Raw genomic sequence first — 20,278 nt, 5'->3', positions numbered from 1 at the left:
TTTATTAAAGGAAAATAAAGATATTGAAATTATGAATAATCCACTTTATTTGCAAGTTACATTGTAAAATAATAGTGAAGACATCAAAACTATGAAATAACACCTATGGAATCATGTAGTAACCAAAAAAGTCTAAATACATTTTACTTTTTACAATCTTCAAAGTAGCTACCCTTGATGACAGCTTTACACACTCTTGGCATTCTCTCAACCAGCTTAATCTGGAATGTTTTTCCAACAGTCTTGAAGGGGTTCCCACATATGCTGAGCACTTGTTGGCTGCTTTTCCTTCACTCTGTGGTCTAACTCATCCCAAATCATCTAAATTGGGTTGAGGTCAGGTAATTGTGGAGGTCAGGTCATCTGATGCAGCACTCCGTCACACTCCTTCTTGGTCAAATAGCCCTTACACAGCCTGGAGGTGTGTTGGGTCATCCGTTCACCTACTCTGTGTCTCACAAAGACATGGCGGTTGGAACCAAAAATCTAAAATTAGGACTCATCAGACCAAAGGACTGATAGCTTGTCACAACACAACTCATCGGCTCAAACACATTAAGAAGGAATGAAATTCAACAAATTAACTTTTATCAAGGCACACTTGTTAATTGTAATGCATTTCAGGTGACTACCTCGTGAAGCTGGCTGAGAAAGTGTCAAGAGTGTGCAAAACTGTCATTAAGACAAAGGGTGGCTACTTTGAATAATCTCAAACATAAAATATAGTTTGATTTGCTTAACACTTTTTTTGGTTACTACATGATTCGATATGTGTTATTTCATAGTAGAAAATAAAGAAAAACGCCAGAATGAGTAGGTGTCCAACCTTTTGACTGGTATGTAAATATATATATTCAACTTGGCAAGTCAGTTAAGAACAATTTCTTATTTTCAATGAAGGTCTAGGAACAGTGACGTTAACTGGGCAGAATGACAGATTTTCACATACATATATATATATATATATATATTTTATTATTGAAATTGTATATATATATAGAGATATAAAATTTCAATAATAAAAAAAATATTTGATATTCTTTATTATTCTTTCTAATTAGACCTATATTACTCCTAGTCTTCAAATGTTAGGCAAATCTTCAGAATGTGATCTTGTCAGCTCACATTCTGTTTCGCTAAACTCGCGAGATCAGAATGGTTCATATGAGGCAATTGCAATGCAGCAGATGAAAATACATATTTATCTCCTCCCTTCTCTGATCTTAAACGATTTGATAGGTGTAAGGTTTTATATATAATGGCTCCTTGTATTGTCTAAAGTATCCTATTCATGGATTTTTTTCTTGAATGTAGTCTCATGGATGATAATTTGTTGAACATATAGGCTATAATGTTTTCCTTACATGCATGTTTTGCAATACAGATATGAGATTACTGAAAATAAATACATTTCAAATTCAAATATCATAGGTGACCGCCTAACTAGGTGGCTGGTGTGGGAATATGCGCAGAGGAAATGATGTTGTAATGGTCCTCCAATTACAGTGGCTACTTCCTCCTAGGAATTGTCGTAGCGTAGCTCCACTCCATAAGAATATCGAGTGAGGAACACCGACGCTTTTAGAACGCTGGCCAAGTTACTGACTGCAACTTTGTATTACTTTGGATTATGAACGTTCGTTAAATTGTAACATTGCATCAATGTCGAAGGGCAATGTCGGCTGAAACTGGAATCTTGCTTTTGAAGGAATCTAAACAAATAGGCTATTTTCGGTGAATTTTCGGGAGATGGCAGACTAGCCTGACTTGTGCTTTTAGCACATAAGGTTACGTCTGCGCGTCCTCAACGCACTTAGTAAGTTTTACATGTAAGGTAAGTTATGCTTTTATATTTGTATATTTTATTTGGAATATGGAGCTACCTTTAGAGAGTTTTAGGCGTAGCCTATTCTTTGGATTTGCGCGGATCCTAAATAGTACAAACGTAACCTGTAGACCAGCTACAGCCTTAGTTTTCCCGATGGGAAAGTCAGTGAATGGCACTTTCAAGTCTCTCTCACAAACTCTAGGTTAACCAGAAAATGTAAATTTCTCTCTTTGAAATACTAGGCCTATAAACTATCCTTTAGGCCACCTTGTTTTTTCAATCTGGAGAGAAACGAATAATGTTCTGGAGGATAACATTTTTTATTTATTTTTTCCAATAGATGGGAATGCCACAATGACCTAGTAACCCAAACTCCCCTTATTAACCATGCAGAAATCGCTTCGCAAATTTCTGGTTACAAAAAAAATATAATGGTAAGCATAATTTCACTTTGTCACAAAACAAGCAAGTATAGTGTAGAAATATATTTTCCATAACTACAAATATTGTATTTTCAGCTGTTTGAAGCTGGTGTACAAAACCGAAAGTAAACGAGCAAATACGAAATTTAAGAACTGGAAGCATAGAACATATCTACCGCTTGTTAGACTTGCTTTCAATGAGAATGACAGATCTATAACTCGCATACCTATGTGAATTTGGTTTGGTCGCCCAAAAAGTTGCATTTTGCAGCTTTTAACCCAATGAAATAATGTAGTGGCAACATCTAGACAGTAGGCTACATTTTGGATTTGTTTAATGCAGGCAATCAGCAGCAGAAACAGTATTAAAGCGTATTCACCCCTATTTCGGTAAAAGGCTAAGGGATGGGGTTGGAGTAATGTAACCAATCTCACATTTATAGACTGCAATGGGTGCAAGGACTGACCATCCATGATACCAACATTAGAGTTTTAACCGTGTTTTGGGGCTCTATAGTGTTTGTTTACAAACCTGGGAGTAAAACACGTTTCTATTTTGGGTTCTTAAGGTTTAGGACAATTGAACTAAGCTCATGAGACAAGTTTTATTCTTCAAGAATAAATGGGTGCATATCATTAATTTATTACACCAAAAAATGGATGCAGCAATTGCTGATTGCCCCTTTAACTTCTTACGGCTACAACTTTTTATGCTCAGGGGTTAGTCATTTGTAGGTGCAAAATTACATCCAGTTTTCATGTTGTTAGTGTGCCTTTGTCATGTAGACTCTGTTGGGAGCACCACTCCTTGATTGTGTGCCTCCATTAAATCCCATGCTGGGCAATAAGCATCACAATGGTCCTGTAGCCGGAGAGGGGGAAGACACTATACATACTTCCCGACATTGGGGAAAATTTGTATTTATCCCAGATTTTACCAGGTATATTGACTGACTGAGAACACCCACCTTCTCATTTACATCAATGACCCGGGGAATAGTCACGGGGGATGAATGAGCCAATTGGAAGCTGGGGATGATTAGGTGGTGGTATGAAGGCCAGATTGGGAATTTAGGCAGGACACTGGGGTTAACAACCCTACTCTTAAAATAAGTACCTTGGGATCTTTAGTGACTACAGAGAGTCAGGTCACCTATTTAACGTCTCATCTGAAAGATGATCCCGTTCAAAAAACATTGATTGCTACCTGATAGTTCTCGGTTCACTTCTTTGTGTGCTTTAATTTAAAAGAGGACCAAAGAAGAGCATGCACAGACAACACTGTCTAAGGACTTTTGGCCTCACTTGGGCTACATTACATAATATTACCACTTCTGGTGCATCATATTGATAGGTATGTCCCTTCTACATAACACATACAAGTCATTACTATCACCATTTAGAGGTCCTGCTCTTTTCAATAAACCTCTGTGGTTATACCCTCACATTTTCAGTTATTGGCTGTGAATCAATCAGTTGTCCCTTATTCGCTTTAATGGATTCTAGTTGATGAAGCAAATCATCTCCTTTACATCCCATTGGCATCAGTGTCTCCAGTGTGTCATAAAGAATCCAAGGTTAGCCTCCATTCTCAAATGAGTCAAGAGTTCATGATGATGATAATGTGTAAATGCTCAGCTGTCTAAGGTGACTAAGTTACGGTGGCGACTGTGTGAGATCATCGGGATGTGTCGAGGCAGGCATGGCTCGCAGCTTGCCGTGATCCTTGAAAGTAGTATCTTTTTGAAGCGGATAGTTGACGGTCCTACTGTTGACATTGTCACAGATGTGAACGATGTGTGAATTTGCTCATGAAATCGACTACTAGACAGTTTGTAATACACGAAGGAGTGTTGATCACTTGTCATTTATTTTGTTGGTATCAATATTGAAGGGAATCTGTAGCTCTGACCGGTCTATAAAACAGTGGTAGAAATGGTGCATATACACTGAACAAAAATATAAACACAACATGTAAAGCATTAGTCCTGTGTTTCATGAGCTGAAATAAAAGATCCCAGAAATGTTCCATATGCACAAAAAGCCTATTTATCTCTAATTTTGTGCACAAATTTGTTTCACTGTTAGTCAGCGTTTACGCCTTTGTCAAGATGATCCATCCACCTGACAGATGTGGCATATCAAGAAGCTGATTAAATAGCATCATCATTACACAGGTGCACTTTGTGCTGGGGACGATAAAATTGCCGCTCTAAACATGTCTCAAGTTTTGAGGGAGTGTGCAATTGTCATGGCTGCAGGAATGTCCACCAGGGCTGTTGCCAGAGAGAATCCAACGTTCCATAAGCCATGTCGTTTTAGAGAATTTGGCAGTATGTCCAACCACCCTCAGAACCGCAGACCATGTGTAACCACGCTAGCCCAGGTGCTGATGATTGATGATTATTTCTGCACGTAATAAAGCCCTTTTGTGAGGAAAAACTAATTCTGATTGGCTGGGCCTGGCTCCCATGGCTGCAACCCTGCCCAGTCATGTGAAATCCATAGATTATTAGGGCCTAGTGAACTTATTTCAATTGACTGATTTCCTTATATGAACCGTAACTCAGCCAAATCTGACATTTTTGCATGTTGCCCTGTGTTTTTGTTCAGTATAATTGATAGAATTTGCTTTGATGAATGTTGTTCAGAATAGTAGAGCTGTGCTGGATGTTTGTACCTACTAATGGAGCTGTATGACTGACTGAGTGAGTGAGTGACTGGTTAGTGATCTGGAGAGTGTCTCGCTAGTTTAGCTGATACCTTGCCTCTTCACTGGGGTCATGTTGCCTTTGTGGGCGCCTGGTGAGCTCAGTGACTCGTGTCCTGGAGTCTGCTGATAAGCGGTCAGATAACGGGATGTCAGTCTGGACAGAGACACAGGTCAGACCCAAGGGGCGCTCAGGGCTCCTGCTCTAGTCAACTGAGGTGAAGGGTCTGACTTGATCTTGCCTGCTCACCCATAACGCCCTGATTAGCGCTCTTTCTCCAGTGTCCTTCCTGACAATGTAATCATTGTGCTTTGGCCCAATGACACTGTGGTGAATGTTGGGAAAATCTCTGGTAGGCTGCTCAGAAATGTAGGACTCCTATTTTTTTCATGAATATTTTCATTTAATGTTGTCACAGTTAACGACGCCGTTTAAAGCAGTGGAACATGTTTACTAAAGCTCTTTTGATGGTGGAACAAAACGTATTGTTGTAATAATATTGTGCCAATGTGATTCTGGATATTAACATGTGTGTCAGCGCCATAATGATTTTTCAAACTTTTTAAAATTTTAATTGTGGACTTTTATCTACTAGATCAGGGTTTCCCAAACTTGGTCCTGGTGCACGTTTTGGTTTTGGGTGCACGTTTTGGTTTTGGGTGCACATTTTGGTTTCATCAACATCGGTCCCAGGACCGAGGTTGGGGAAACCCTGTACTAGATGATAATAGATTCAGATAATAGATCATTTCTAGATGCTGTTTGAGTCATCCACGGTTTATCTATTGGGCTGTTATGCCTAAGTGCAACCAGTAGTGTTATATTTTCTGATCAAGTCCATTTCAACACCATGTGTTCATGTTGGGTTAGTGGGTTCAACACAACTCATTTCTGACCCAACATGCTGTTTTTAAACCGATTTCTAATTCTCTCCCATAATCATTACTTCTACATTACATGATATCCACTTTCTATCGGAGCAGATGTGCTGGCCTTTCCTCCCCAGATCCATTCTGCAGCTGCTCTTTCAGAGCACCGTAAAGTGCATAATTTGCCCACAGAGGCCCTGAACAGTTCAGAAAACAGAGGCGAAAGAGAAGAGAAGGGGGGAAACAGTCCTCCGACAGCAATCGTTTCTCTCTACACAGTCATTTGGCTGTCAGAAACAGCAGGCAGTATAGGCTGGAGCATTATGAGAGCAAAGCAGAGAGAGAAGAGCTTGCCTTGCTCTGTGTGAGAGAGAGAGAGAGAGAGAGAGAGCCATGACTGGCCTGCGGGAGGATAAGGTTACACACACTGTCATTAACAACAGACTGTGCCGTCCACAGAGACACAGAGCTTCAAGTCTGAGCAGGAGTCTGGGGCTGGCTCAGGCGCAGTGGTGTAGGTAGATCTGTCTCAAATCAGCCTGGGAGGGTAAGAGAAGAGGTGTGTGTGTGTATAACTGTGTGTGTGTGGTTGGTTGCATCCCTGTGTGTATGAATGTGTGTGTGTGTGGGAGGGAGGGACCTGCGTGTATGAATGTGCGCGTGTGGGAGGGAGGGACGGAGAAAGGAAGAGAGTGGGAGCTGGGGGGGGGGGCAGGACTTGGCAGAGACTCCAGCAACGGAGCAGCAATCTCTTTAAGGACCCATCAGCTGCGAGGCTGGCGCTGCTGACCATGTGTGCCCGGCGCTGAAATGCGAGTAAGTTGTGCTTTTAATTTTCTATTTGGATTAGCAGTAGACCTGACAGTTGTGGAGGCAGTGGGGTTGCGGAGGAACACAGCATATTGGTCGCTTGGCCTGTTTCACCCCTGTGTCCACTGCTTTTTAGGACGTGGCCTCTGTCTGCATGTTATTTTTAGTCGAAATCCTTGAGGCTTTAATAATCATAAGCCTTGTGCAGCCGAAACATATTAGGATGAGTGTAACCTAGTCGTCTGGGGCCTGGCGGGCTCTGCAGCCTCGGCTCAGTGCGAGACAGGAAGTCAGACAGAGAATGTCTGTGCCCCAGCCAGACTTTGGTCCTACTTCTGTGTGTGTCTGCTCCTGCCGCCGGGTGCCTCTCCTTTGGTGGCTCTCCAGTGGGTTATTGATTTCTGTTTCTATCCTTTGCAAATGTGGGTGAAAAGCAAATGGAGACGGAGTCTGCCGTCTGCGCAGCCTAGAGCAGACACAGATCCGCAGTGTTCCTGGCTCCTCGCTCTCCCATTACCCCGAGACTGCACTGGAGACAGTCTGCAATACACATTTTATGAGCGCTTCACTCGCTTCAGTGCTCTTATTGCTCAGCTGTTAGGGGGGGGGAGTTATGGCTCTGTTTGGTTTCTCTGCCTTTACTTGCTCTCCATTCCTGGGCTTTGGAGTGGATATAGAATACTAATAGAATTAAAGCTGCAATATGTTGGTTTTTTGGGTGATCCAACCAAATTTACATTGATCTGTCATTCTCATTGAAAGCAGGTCTAAGAAGCAGTGGATCTGTTCTATGTGCACTATTTCTATGCTTCCCGTACTTCTGTTTTATTTTTGTGTTTTGTACACCAGCTGAAAATACAATAACCTTGGTTATGGAAAATATATTTCAGTGGTTTAGATGCTTGTTTTGTCATAAACTGAAATTAGGTGAACTATTAGAATTTTACAACCAGAAAATGGCGGAGCGATTTTTGCATAGTGTGCCTTTTTTAAAGGATTGTAATTGCAGGTTCAATTCCCTAACATGCTGGCTACACCATCCACGCCATCGAGCACATGTTGATTTTTATCCATCCGCGACAGATGCGATCAGGACACGCAGGGTAAAATATCAAATCCAACTCTGAACATACAGTATATTAATTAGTCAAATCGCATGAAACATTCTTGGACATTTAAAGATTGCTAGCTGTTGCAAGCTAGTTTGTCCTGGGAGATGAACATTGGGTTGTTATTTTACTTGACATGCATATTGTCCTCTTTTTAGCTGGTTCTTTGTAGAAGTTTGACCTGGAGTCTAGGGTGTCTTCCCACTCTACCCTGAGGGGGTGAGAATGCGCATTGGTTGATGAAATGTCAGTTCCTTATGTTAAACATTTTACGAAGACAAATATTGATTATTCATGTTCTAAATAGTTCAGTGGGGTATTTCTCTAACATTTCATTAACAGTATATCCAAAAAGTCTAATTTTTGTAACCTAATACATCCGATAATGATCACCGAGCTCTGTTGACAGAACGGTGTAACCTTTGGAGACTTTTGTGGGAGTCCTCTTCAAAGTAGTTTCTGCGGGTCGCAAAAAGCTGAATTAGCAAGACACGAGCTGAGTTAAATGTAAAAGGCTTTGAAAATGCAAAGCTAGTGGTATGCTCAGTGCTTTGTTGACATTTATAGTTACTTTTGTTTCCGTATGTCGCATTGATAGTGGCTAATATAGCGTTTATTTGATCACAATTGCCACAGCGAAGGGAACCGTTGATAGTGTTAACAGGGAAAACTAGAATCTCATAACCAATCAGTGCTGCAATAGGCCTATATGCAAATTGACCATTGTCATATATGGATCTGTGCCATTTACTTCGATCCGACTGTGTTTACAGCTGTGGTCGTGAGTAGATGAGCTTGTTGTCAGATCAAAGTGAGAGCTACATGTAGCCATCTGTGTAAATTGTTATATATTCTTTGCTAGTTAGCGAGTTGTTATTAGCCCAGCTATAGATCATTTGTAGTCACCAATAGACATTTACATTTAAGTCATTTAGCAGACGCTCTTATCCAGAGCGACTTACAAATTGGTGCATTCACCTTATGACATCCAGTGGAACAACCACTTTACAATAGTGCATCTAAATATTTTAAGGGGGGAGGGGGTGAGAGAAGGATTACTTTATCCTATCCTAGGTATTCCTTAAAGAGGTGGGGTTTCAGGTGTCTCCGGAAGGTGGTGATTGACTCCGCTGTCCTGGCGTCGTGAGGGAGTTTGTTCCACCATTGGGGAGCCAGAGCAGCGAACAGTTTTGACTGGGCTGAGCGGGAACTGTACTTCCTCAGTGGTAGGGAGGCGAGCAGGCCAGAGGTGGATGAACGCAGTGCCCTTATTTGGGTGTAGGGCCTGATCAGAGCCTGGAGGTACTGAGGTGCCGTTCCCCTCACAGCTCCGTAGGCAAGCACCATGGTCTTGTAGCGGATGCGAGCTTCAACTGGAAGCCAGTGGAGAGAGCGGAGGAGCGGGGTGATGTGAGAGAACTTGGGAAGGTTGAACACTAGACGGGCTGCGGCGTTCTGGATGAGTTGTAGGGGTTTAATGGCACAGGCAGGGAGCCCAGCCAACAGCGAGTTGCAGTAATCCAGACAGGAGATGACAAGTGCCTGGATTAGGACCTGCGCCGCTTCCTGTGTGAGGCAGGGTCATACTCTGCGGATGTTGTAGAGCATGAACCTACAGGAACGGGCCACCGCCTTGATGTTAGTTGAGAACGACAGGGTGTTGTCCAGGATCACGCCAAGGTTCTTAGCGCTCTGGGAGGAGGACACAATGGAGTTGTCAACCGTGATGGCGAGATCATGGAACGGGTAGTCCTTCCCCGGGAGGAAGAGCAGCTCCGTCTTGCCGAAGTTAGCTTGAGGTGGTGATCCGTCATCCACACTGATATGTCTGCCAGACATGCAGAGATGCGATTCGCCACCTGGTCATCAGAAGGGGGAAAGGAGAAGATTAATTGTGTGTCGTCTGCATAGCAATGATAGGAGAGACCATGTGAGGTTATGACAGAGCCAAGTGACTTGGTGTATAGCGAGAATAGGAGAGGGCCTAGAACAGAGCCCTGGCGTGGTGAGGAGACAGATTCTCGCCACGCCACCTGGTAGGAGCGACCTGTCAGGTAGGACGCAATCCAAGCGTGGGCCGCGCCGGAGATGCCCAACTCGGAGAGGGTGGAGAGGAGGATCTGATGGTTCACAGTATCGAAGGCAGCCGATAGGTCTAGAAGGATGAGAGCAGAGGAGAGAGAGTTAGCTTTAGCGGTGCGGAGCGCCTCCGTGATACAGAGAAGAGCAGTCTCAGTTGAATGACTAGTCTTGAAATAGGGGAGGGATTGCTTCCTACAATAGCACAAAATGTGTACATTTCTAGACCGATTCGAAAAGAGTCCGGTAAAGAGCTTTTTATGTCTTAAAGGGGCAGTGTTGTATTTTGAGATAGCTTCTAAAAGCCTAAGTAGCCAATAGGCAGAGGGCAGCATCCATTTGTTTGATTCTCTGTAATAATGGTATGGGAATAATAATGCATTTTATTTTGTAAAGTGTTTCCTTGTATCAAACAGCACAACACCATTTTCAGTCACCTCCTTGTCTGAAGGACAAATGGATAAAGAGCATAATGTCAAGCTCTGCATGTTTTTTAAATATTTTTAAGTCTCATGGGATGTAGGCCTACATTGAACACCACGCATTGGCTGACCCTATAGGCTGAATGATAGAACAGCTATTTCCATGTTAAAATGTTATGGGATGCGTTTTCTCCATTTTGTTTTTGATGGTAGGCCACTCTGATAGGTCTACATTACAATAAAATAGCGACAGTAGCCTACTTAGCCACTGTTATAACAGAGGGTACGGCCTCAGTGTTCACAGTAAACGTGCGCGGAAGTTGTACAGAATTTTCACAATGTTCAAGTTTTGTGCTCAGCAACCCCCCCCCCTAGCTTCCATTGATTTAGTCAGCCTAATTTTGGCCATCCTAAAAGGGTTAAAAAAAAACTCCAATAATTTTTGAACGGATTGTGATAGAGACATGAAGTTTGGACCATTTGTTTTTATTAGATTATCTACATAATTAACATATTTTAAATATGCCTTTTTGATTGGACACCCTCCCGAGTCAATCAAAATTGTCTTTCTCTGACGATTTAATCCACCGTTTAAAAAGGGAATCCTATTTAGTTTTTAGTTGTCTTTTAACCTCTCCTGGTTTGTTTTTCAAGCATCCACGTGGGTTTGTAACTACCTGATATCCATTAAGGAGGGGGTTTGCAGCGCATGGAGCATCTGAAATGGAACCAAGTTCTATTTTCGTTCTGGGCTACACAGACACTCGTTCACGCGTGCGAGCGACGGGGGTGAAATGATTTAACGTGTGTGTGTACATTTGTTATGCGACGCTCACTCGCAGCGCGGCCGGCGTGTGATTGAGCAGGGACCTCTGTTTGATCGATCCCTTGATATGTTTGATTGTAAACTGATATGATATGTTTTAAAAGTTAAGTCTGTGTTTTGGAAAGGTTTAAATGAGCAGTGTTAGAGTAAGGCCTATACGTACGATTTTGTGGGATCTGTCCTAATAGATACAGTAGGTAACGAGTCGGTGGTAGAAGATAAAACCGAGGCAGCCATTTTTTGGCATGGCGTGTAAATACTCCAAAGTATCATAGAACCCTAGCCTCTCCTCTTGCAAACAAATATGTTTCCCAGGATTTACGTCTCGAGACTAGCGTTAGTCACACTCGCTAATATCAAACGTGTGTTTGATGTGCTGTGCTGCAGTTCAACTTGGACCTCCTTGTCTGTTGTGTGCTGCTGTTAGTTGTCTCTCCATGGCCTTGTGAGGAAGCTAGGTTAAACGTCTGATGGAGGCCAAACACTAAATATTTTAGAAAGTAAATAGACCCCAAATCTGTCACTCTCACCTGTAATGACATTATGTTCCCAAATTATTAAAACCTCATCACCAAGACAACAGGCATCTACAGTGCCACCATTTGACTTGCATATGTGCCTAAATATTTTGCTATGTGACCTGGAATTTCAATTGAAGGAGCGCTAGGGTGTCTAGAAAAAAAGAAAGATTCTAGTTGAATTGGCACAAATCTTTTTCTTTGTTCTCCTTCATTTTTGTGTGCACCTACTTTTTTTCCAACTTAGGCACGCACATGACCCTTGTAGGAAGAACCCAAAAAAGGGTCAGCTTAGAGCCCTGGATAATGCTATTGAACAGTGCCACTTTTGTGTGCTTCAAGATCACTGTGAGAGGAGATCCAATTATACTGTCCCGTCACCTATCCTCTGTAATTGAAGGGGCAATTGACTATCAGGAATACCAGGTCATAAAGCTTCCATTGACAGGAGGGTGCGACTGTGATGGTCCAGCTGCAGTAGTGCTGTGTGGTACTCAGCTAGCGTGGGAAGACTCACGCTGACAGGTAGACATGGAGGGTGTGGGGTGGTGTGTGTGTGTGGGCTTGGGGACTGGTCTTGTTAAACCCGCTCTCAACGGCAGAGCTCACTTTCTGCCACAGGACATAAAGTCAATAGAAACGTATTGAAATTCCCTCTGCTTGGTGATGTCGCCTACGATTCTTCTCGTTGCTTCCATACTGTAATTTTAGAGTCTTTTAAGAAGAGGTTTCTCCTCTCATAGCCCACCTGATCTTTGTCCGCGAGCCCAATGTGACCAATCAGGTCTGATGGTGGAGAAGAGGTGGTACAAATCAGGGTGCTATTGGAGGGCCTTGACGCTCCAGCACACTGATCTTTGTCAGAGGGTCAATCGGAGGGAGAATGTTTGTGCATTCCACTTTCTGCAAACATTGCTAAAGGTCATAAAGACAGTGTTTGAATTGGCCGTGGCGAGTGTTGTGATGGTGGTCCTACAATGAACTCTGCAGTGCCATGGTGACTGCTGCCCGGTGCAATATGCTGACTTCTTGTCTTGAATGTCTTCTCGAAGCTATAAACTTTGTTCTTGAATAATTACCCTCGATTCATCTCTGTAGCACAGATCTCTTTTATTTAATTGTTCTCGTTGCTTGGGGTTTTTGAACATTTTAAAGCTTCTGTGGTGGTGCAGTCGTTAATTGTTTTCTTTCTTGCTCTCGCGTCTCACCTGTGCAACGTGTTAACGGTTGAGGCTGAAGATCCTCTGCTGCATCCGATGGAATCAAAACACTTGCTTTGCTGTAGCAATCTGTTTCCCCATCTCCTCACTCCCAATGTCATTTCAAAGTGAACAAGGTTGTCTGACCACATCAGTAGTCCCTGCCAACACCAACCCAGGGTATCATGAGTTGTCCGATAAGAAATCAAACTTCATTTTTTTCAAAACCTTTTATTTAACCAGGCAGTTAAGAACAAACTTTTATTTTCAATGACGGCCTTTCAATCTTCAGCCTCAATGTGGGTTAACTTCCTTATTCAGGGGAAGAACGACAGATTTGTACCTTGTCAGCTCGGGGATTTGAAGTCCAACGCTCTAACCACTAGGCTACCTGCCGCCTAATTTTACTTCGTGACGAGTAGGTCATCTGAGACCAAATGGTTTCAGGAGGGTCTCTCTGGGCGTTTTCCAAGCCAAAATGATGGGGGAAATAATACTGCTGAAAGGAAATACATCTCTTGTCTCTGATTTTAAATGATCTACTATATGGGCTCGTGTGTGTGTGTGTGTGTGTGTGTGTGTGTGTGTGTGTGTGTGTGTGTGTGTGTGTGTGTGTGTGTGTGTGTGTGTGTGTGTGTGTGTGTGTGTGTGAGAGTCAGAAATGACCCTTTCTTGCACCGTATCCTGGAACCAAACCTGCTGCGCTCGCTCGCCTCTTACCAGGACAGGAGTGTCAGTATTGTGATTTTACAAGAAAGGGGCCATTTTGCATTCGATTACATTCCTTACATTGTGAGCGAGTCGGCTGCTGAGTTGAAGTCCTAGAGAGAGAAAGGAACGATAGCTCCGGCAGGGCCAGAATGAACCGAATGGGGTAGGGCCACGGAGGGCTGCCTGTGGGCTTTTCACTTTATCTCTTTTAATCTCCCATTTGATGAGGCCCCTGGCAAGGGTGGAGCAGACCTTCCATAGGTTAATGAGTTTTTCAGATTTAGTGTGATTATGGCAACCCCCAGTTGTTAGCTGTCTAGCACTCTGTAATTAACTATCATGGCCGAGTTGTTTTCAGTCCCGGAATTATTTTTGACTTGCTCTGTAAAAGCTAATCTGTACATTTTTTTTTCTTCTTTTGTTTGTGTTTTTGTTGTAGGATGACACGTTCTCGAAGTGCAATGTCCCTAAATGTACAAAATAAGGCATAAATTCATTATTAAAATTGTGATTTTTAAAAATTGTATAGCTGAATTCTGAAAGAATGTTGATTAGCCATTGGATGAGTTGAACAGCAGGGCCTGGGTGCGACAGAAGTCGTTCTTGGTTTTAAGCACTACACTTCCATGTTAACAGGAGCATTTCTCTGCTGCTCAAATGGAAGCAAGGACATTTTCTTCCCTGCTCCTAGTACACTAATACTCAACACATCTAAAAACATCCTGTGTGTTGAAGTCACACCATTTTCAATTTGAATGAGCAATTGTTTTGTGTTTTGTATGGCATTCTGCATGTCACAACCAGTCGTGGGCTGCAGTCTGTTGTGCAGTTATGAGAGACGCCTTTTCCCCAAATAACCTATAGTATTTATATTTGCCGTAGCTGCACCTGTCTAACAAGGCTATTTTTGGTTCTCTCTCTTTGAGAGTTTCCAGACAGGTCTAGTAAACAACCAAATAAACACTGCGATCCTATGTCAGCTTGACTTTGTTCATCCTGATTCACTTGGCTGTTTGGCTGCAAGCAGAGGCTGCCCCTTTGATCTGATCTGTTGTGCTAGTCTGCTGTGTGAATGCCAGGTGAGCACAGACAGACCGAGGGCTAATTCGCCCTCGGCGCTGTCTGTGTCACACCCACGCTCACCTCGGAGCGGGCCATCTCAGTCTCTCTGGTGTCGTACTCTTTGGTGAGTGGGACGGGGACATGTTATGTAGAGGCATGGGCTCCGGAGCAGGCCAGACTTGGTCGGCTCTGCCCAGTTCTCCCTCCCTGCGGCTCCCCTGGTGCTGGGCCTATTTGTGCCATGGTAACTATGCCAGCACCAGCTCAGACACAGATTCTACCTCCTGTCTCCCAGCTCGGCAGCACGATGACTCAGCAGCTCCCGCCAGGGCACCCAGGCCCACGCAGCGTCACACACACGCTGGGTCTGGGAGGGCCACACATCTCACATCAGACAAAATATAAGGTTCTACACTGCATCGCACCAATCTGAGCACGATCTAAGCATATCGCAACCACGCGTGATTGAATCATGACGGTTGGGTGAAAGAGGAAGAATCCATCCAAATATCTGCGGTGTGCAAGTCAACACTGAAATGTTCATTTTGATGCAAATGTGAGCTTTTGAAGGAGCAGGGACTTTGAATCGTTTTAGAGAGAGGAGAAGGACTGCATGAAACCCGATTCTTTTTCAAACGGCCTCAACCACAACTTGGCCACATTTTTGTTTGGTCCCACTTGGTCCTTGGACAACAGCAAAGCCTTTCCACTGCCAACACCACGCCTTCCAATCCTCTCTGCTTATGTACTTTAGTGGTCGATCGGTATTTGATCTCCCTCTTATGTTTTCATCCTTCCCTTGGCTGACTGAATTACAGTGATACTAGATACTAGCCCAAGATTCACAGAAAATGGCAACCCACGAGAACTGCCTGACCTCCCTCCCTGAGACTGGGGGAGGAGGGGGGGGGGTTGTTGAAGGGGTGATGCGGCACACCCCCTGTCAGGATGTCAGCTCTGTGAACTCACTGCAGCCAGGGGACTGCCAGAGAATTCAATATGCGGGGACAGAGGGAGCATAATCACAGCCCAGCACAGGCACACAACTCTGGGGAAAAACCTACCTCTCTATGCTTCGCGCAACGTGTTCTGCAGATGCTGCTGGCCTTGTTTCTCTCTCTATCTCTCTCTCTATCTCTCTCTCAGAGGACCTACTCTGAGGTCTCCAATATCAGGAGGAGCACATGTTAATCCCTCAACACAAATACTGCATCAGATCAGTCTGCCTTGCACGACCCGGTTTGTTATTCAACACAGGCATTGCTGCTCGCTGTCCTCGTAAGATGGCGATCGGGTTTTTGCCTTTTTGATATGCTGCAAAAGTTAGACTATCCTCAAACAAAAAGAATGTGGTCGCATTCTCGTCTTTGTATGAAGGCAGACTGCAGACTGTCAGTGATTTTTAAATATTTTTAAAAACATTTTGTTTTGTTTTTTGAAGGCTAGTGATTGAGCAGATGAAGTGGCTGAGGTTAATTGAGGTGATATATTGATTTGTCAGGGATGGATATTAGGTGCCTGGAGGACAGCATTCTGTATCAGGGTGTTGAGGAGATCTGTGTCATGCTATGCATCCCTATATGTTGTTGCAAGTTACCGTAATTTAGCGACCTTAACCAGACCCTAACCAAATTATGCTGTCCACCTGAACTGAGCTAGCCCCTCATTGTCCTCACTTGCCAGTCTGTGCCCTGTCCTCGTTAATTGTGCGGCCCCCTATCCATCTGCCACCCTCCATTCCTCCTCAGCCCCCCCCCCTGTCCCTCTGCCCTCTCGTTGCCCCCTGGCCATACATCGGTGCCCCCCTCGGTCCTCCTGTCCCCACTCTGCACAGAGCCCCTGATTATCTCTCAGTGGCTGCCTCTGTTTTGTGCTCTGATTAAAGGAGCAGCATGTGGTCTGTGTGAGCCGGGCCATACAGGCGGTGTTGGGGTAATGCTAACATTTATGTCTGGGAGCGGGCACAAAGGCTCTGGGAATACACCACTGGGATATTTATCAGTGGGCAGACACACACTGCCAAGATAACGATCAGCCCGGGCTTAGTATGTCATAAACACGCTGCATGGGGAAAAGGTGGCGGGATTGGAGGGATATATCCTCCCGCATCAAGTCTTATCGGTGTGGAATTGGTACAGGAATAGATTTGTACAACATGCATCCTGTTTTAATGGAGTGCTGATGTGTTGCTGTAGAGTGCGGTGGGCTCTGCTTGAATCAGACGGATCACAGCCGAAATCGAGCAGACATCAATGTACATGTATGTCGATGTGCCTAAAGACACATATATAGAAGGTTTTAAAGACCCAGCCTCCTCATTTGAAATCTTTCTATTTGGGCTCCCACGTTGGTGCTCCCTGCTGTGCCCTTCTCCGGTCCTCCTCGTTCTCCTGCCGCGTCTGTCTGCTCCCCTTGCTGTCAAGAAGGCTGTCTCTCTCGCTCTCTCTACAGCTCAGCCAATAGGAGCGCACCAGTCTCCCTATTGCTTGCCACTCAACACCTTGTTGCCAGGACAACAGGAAGGCATGAGACCCACTTTACTTGAGCATTTTAAAGTTGGTGTTGACTCTTTATTGAAAACAAGGAAAGGTCTTTCTCTTTGAGTAAAAATGCCATTAGGATGGTGCATCCCCCCTCTTTCCATCCTTTTATCCTGTCACAGCAAGTGACTTGAAATCATTTTAGTGAACATAGCAAAGGCATGTACATAGATGCTGATTTGTCAAATGATGTGACACAAATTAATGTATGTATCTTGTCTTTCTAAATTGTAAGCTATTTTGAATGTCCATGTTTATGAACACGTCATTCCAGTGTCATCTGGTCGTCTAATCACAACTTCTGTCTCTTCCAGGTCTACGATGTTAGATGACATGTTTATTCTGGTCTTCATACTTCTGGTTTTACCCTCTTCCAGTGTGGAAGGTAAGAATTTCACACCTTTCCTTAAACAAAAATAAAACCCTGTTTATTCTCACAAATAAATAGTTTTCGGTACGTTAGGTAGCTGCTTCAGAGATTACACGCATTCGGTACCATTCCCCATACATTCGGCCAAGTACACGGCTTCGAATCTGCGTAGTGAGTTTACATTTTTCTGTCAAGGGCGTGCTTTGTCTCCCCCCCCCCCCCCCCGCTGTCTCGCAGCATTTTTTTTAACAACTGCAGCGACAGGCTCGCAGACTGGCTCTGGGAGAACTGAGGATTTCTCACTGTCACGGGTTGGCTGGCTGGCTGGGGATACTTATTATTCTGCATTGCCTACTATAGTGTAGCAGCTAAATGATGACACACTCATTATTAGAACGAGGGAGGTTATAGCACATAGCAAATCTCCTGCACTAACATGACCATAATATTCACACATGAATAAATCCTCTTAAGGATCCGTACCCTTTTTTTCCAATTTCCGCCTAAAATGACATACCCAAATCTAACTGCCAGTAGCAAGGACATGCATATTCTTGTTACCATTTGAAAGGAAACACTTTGAAGTTTGTGGAAATGTGAAAGTAATGTAGGAGAATATAACACAATAGATCTGGTAAAAGATAATAGAAAGAAAAAAAATATTTTGTAAAAAAAATTACCATCTTTGAAATGCAAGTGAAAGACCATAATGTATTATACCAGCCCAGGTGCAATTTACATTTTGGCCACTGGATGGCAGCAGTACATGTGCAAAGTTTTAGACTAATCCAATGAACCATTGCATTTCTGTTCAAAATGTTGTATCAAGACGGCCCAAATGTGCAAAAAAAAACTTCATGTTCAAACTTTTGCACTCCTCAAACAATAGCATGGTATTATTTCAATGTAACAGCTACTGTACAGTTGACAGTGTAGTTAGATTAACAAGAATTAAACATTTCTGCCAATATCAGATATGTCTATGTCCTGGGAAATGTTCTTGTTACTGACAAACTCATGCTAATCATATTAGCCTACGTTAGCTCAATCGTCCCGCTGAAGGGACACCGATCCCGAAGAAGTTTTAACAATGCCGAATGTCTGCATATTTTATGCCTTTGGTGTTTAAATGTGTTTCTTTTCATTTCTGTCCATCAGTATGTGTTGTGATTTTGTTTGAGTTTGAAATGGAGAATACTAAAAATGTCTGTCTGGTCTAATGACTGTGCAGATAAGGGCAGCGTGAGCGACTTTGAGTGTGTTTGCGACGGGCCATCATGCGACAGCGGAGACCGTTGTATTGGCCAGCAGTGCTTCTCGGCCGTCTCCATCCAGAACGCCACGTTCTTCCGACGGAAGGGGTGTATTGTGGGGCGTGGCGAAGGGTCCATAAGCTGCGGAAGTCCCCCGTCCCATAACTTGACTGTGGAGTGCTGCCATGGCGACCTTTGTAACATGAACGTCACAGTGGCAGACCCAGAGAGAGGTGACCGCATTGTTTTCATTGAAATCATTACACTCATGCTTTTATCCCTCCCTCAATGTAGGCTAAGCAATATCAGCATGCTGAGTCACTCACATTACCACATCATATATCTACCTACCTAGGCAGCACATCACCACTTTGCACAATGATTTAGTTAATAACACATTTACATTTAGTTTTTCATTTGCGTGTAGGCCATTTGGGTACATTAGTGAAATGCTTCCATAAACAAAACTACCTAAAGAGTCGTTATATTTGTTTAAATGAATGAGAATTAAAAGGTTTCATGGATTTGTCTGGTCTCTCTTATTGAACAGATGAGGAAGTGGCACCTGCCTTGCAAGACGATGAGTGTGTGTGTGAGGGACGGTCATGTGAGGGCAGCGAGCGCTGTACAGGCCAGCGGTGTTTCTCCTCAGTGAAGATCAGTGACGGGTATGTGGGTCACCAGAAGGGCTGCCTTCAGGATGACGACCAGGGGAGAGCCACCTGCGCCAACCCTCCCTCTCCCAGCCACATATTCAAGTGTTGCCAGGGGCACCTGTGTAACATGAACGTCACCGTGGAAGCACCAGCAAAAGGTAATGCACTACCCTGTTTTCACTGAAATAATTTCAATAATTTTTCCTAATCTTGCCCTCACTTGAAGCTTTGTCTCTCACTTATTGTAGTTTTTATACATAAATACAGTGGGGCAAAAAAGTATAGTCAGCCACCAATTGTGCAAGTTCTCCCACTTAAAAAAATGAGAGGCCTGTAATTTTCATCATAGGTACACTTCAACTATGACAAACAAAATGAGAGAAAAAAAATCCAGAAAATCACATTGTAGGATTTTTAATGAATTTATTTGCAAATTATGGTGGAAAACAAGTATTTGTATTTCTGGCTCTCACAGACCTGTAACTTCTTTAAGAGGCTCCTCTGTCCTTCACTTGTTACCTGTATTAATGGCACCTGTTTGAACTTGTTATCAGTATAAAAGACACCTGTCCACAACCTCAAATAGTCACACTCCAAACTCCACTATGGCCATGACCAAAGAGCTGTCAAAGGACACCAGAAACACAATTGTAGACCTGCATCAGGCTGGGAAGACTGAATCTGCAATAGGTAAGCAGCTTGGTTTGAAGAAATCAACTGCGGAAGCAATGATTAGGAAATGGAAGACATAAAAGACCACTGATAATCTCCCTCGATCGATCTGGGGCTCCACGCAAGATCTCACCCAGTGGGGTCAAAATGATCACAAAAACAGTGAGCAAAAATCCCAGACCCACACAGGGGGACCTAGTGAATGACCTGCAGAGAGCTGG

General features: G+C 43.6%; 1 protein-coding gene across 5 annotated transcripts in view; it reads left to right on the top strand.

Annotated features, from left to right (window-relative positions):
- The first annotated feature begins 1,476 nt into the window (after positions 1-1,476).
- Positions 1,477-20,278, top strand: part of LOC124042157 (activin receptor type-1-like) — a 34,425-nt gene continuing 15,623 nt past the window's right edge. The window contains exons 1-4 of one of the 5 annotated variants that reach the window (XM_046360582.1): positions 1,477-1,812; positions 17,419-17,491; positions 18,708-18,962; positions 19,280-19,543. In XM_046360582.1, coding sequence (XP_046216538.1) covers positions 17,428-17,491; positions 18,708-18,962; positions 19,280-19,543 — 583 coding nt within the window. In that variant the 5' untranslated portion in view covers positions 1,477-1,812; positions 17,419-17,427. Of the gene's footprint in view, positions 1,835-6,531; positions 6,647-17,418; positions 17,492-18,707; positions 18,963-19,279; positions 19,544-20,278 lie in introns of those variants that run through there. The other 4 variants (XM_046360573.1, XM_046360550.1, XM_046360558.1 and 1 more) reach the window with 4 other exon arrangements.

Source organism: Oncorhynchus gorbuscha, linkage group LG01, assembly GCF_021184085.1.
Source record: "Oncorhynchus gorbuscha isolate QuinsamMale2020 ecotype Even-year linkage group LG01, OgorEven_v1.0, whole genome shotgun sequence".
NCBI classification, from domain to species: Eukaryota; Metazoa; Chordata; class Actinopteri; order Salmoniformes; family Salmonidae; genus Oncorhynchus; species Oncorhynchus gorbuscha.
This window is presented reverse-complemented; position numbering and strand designations above follow the sequence as displayed.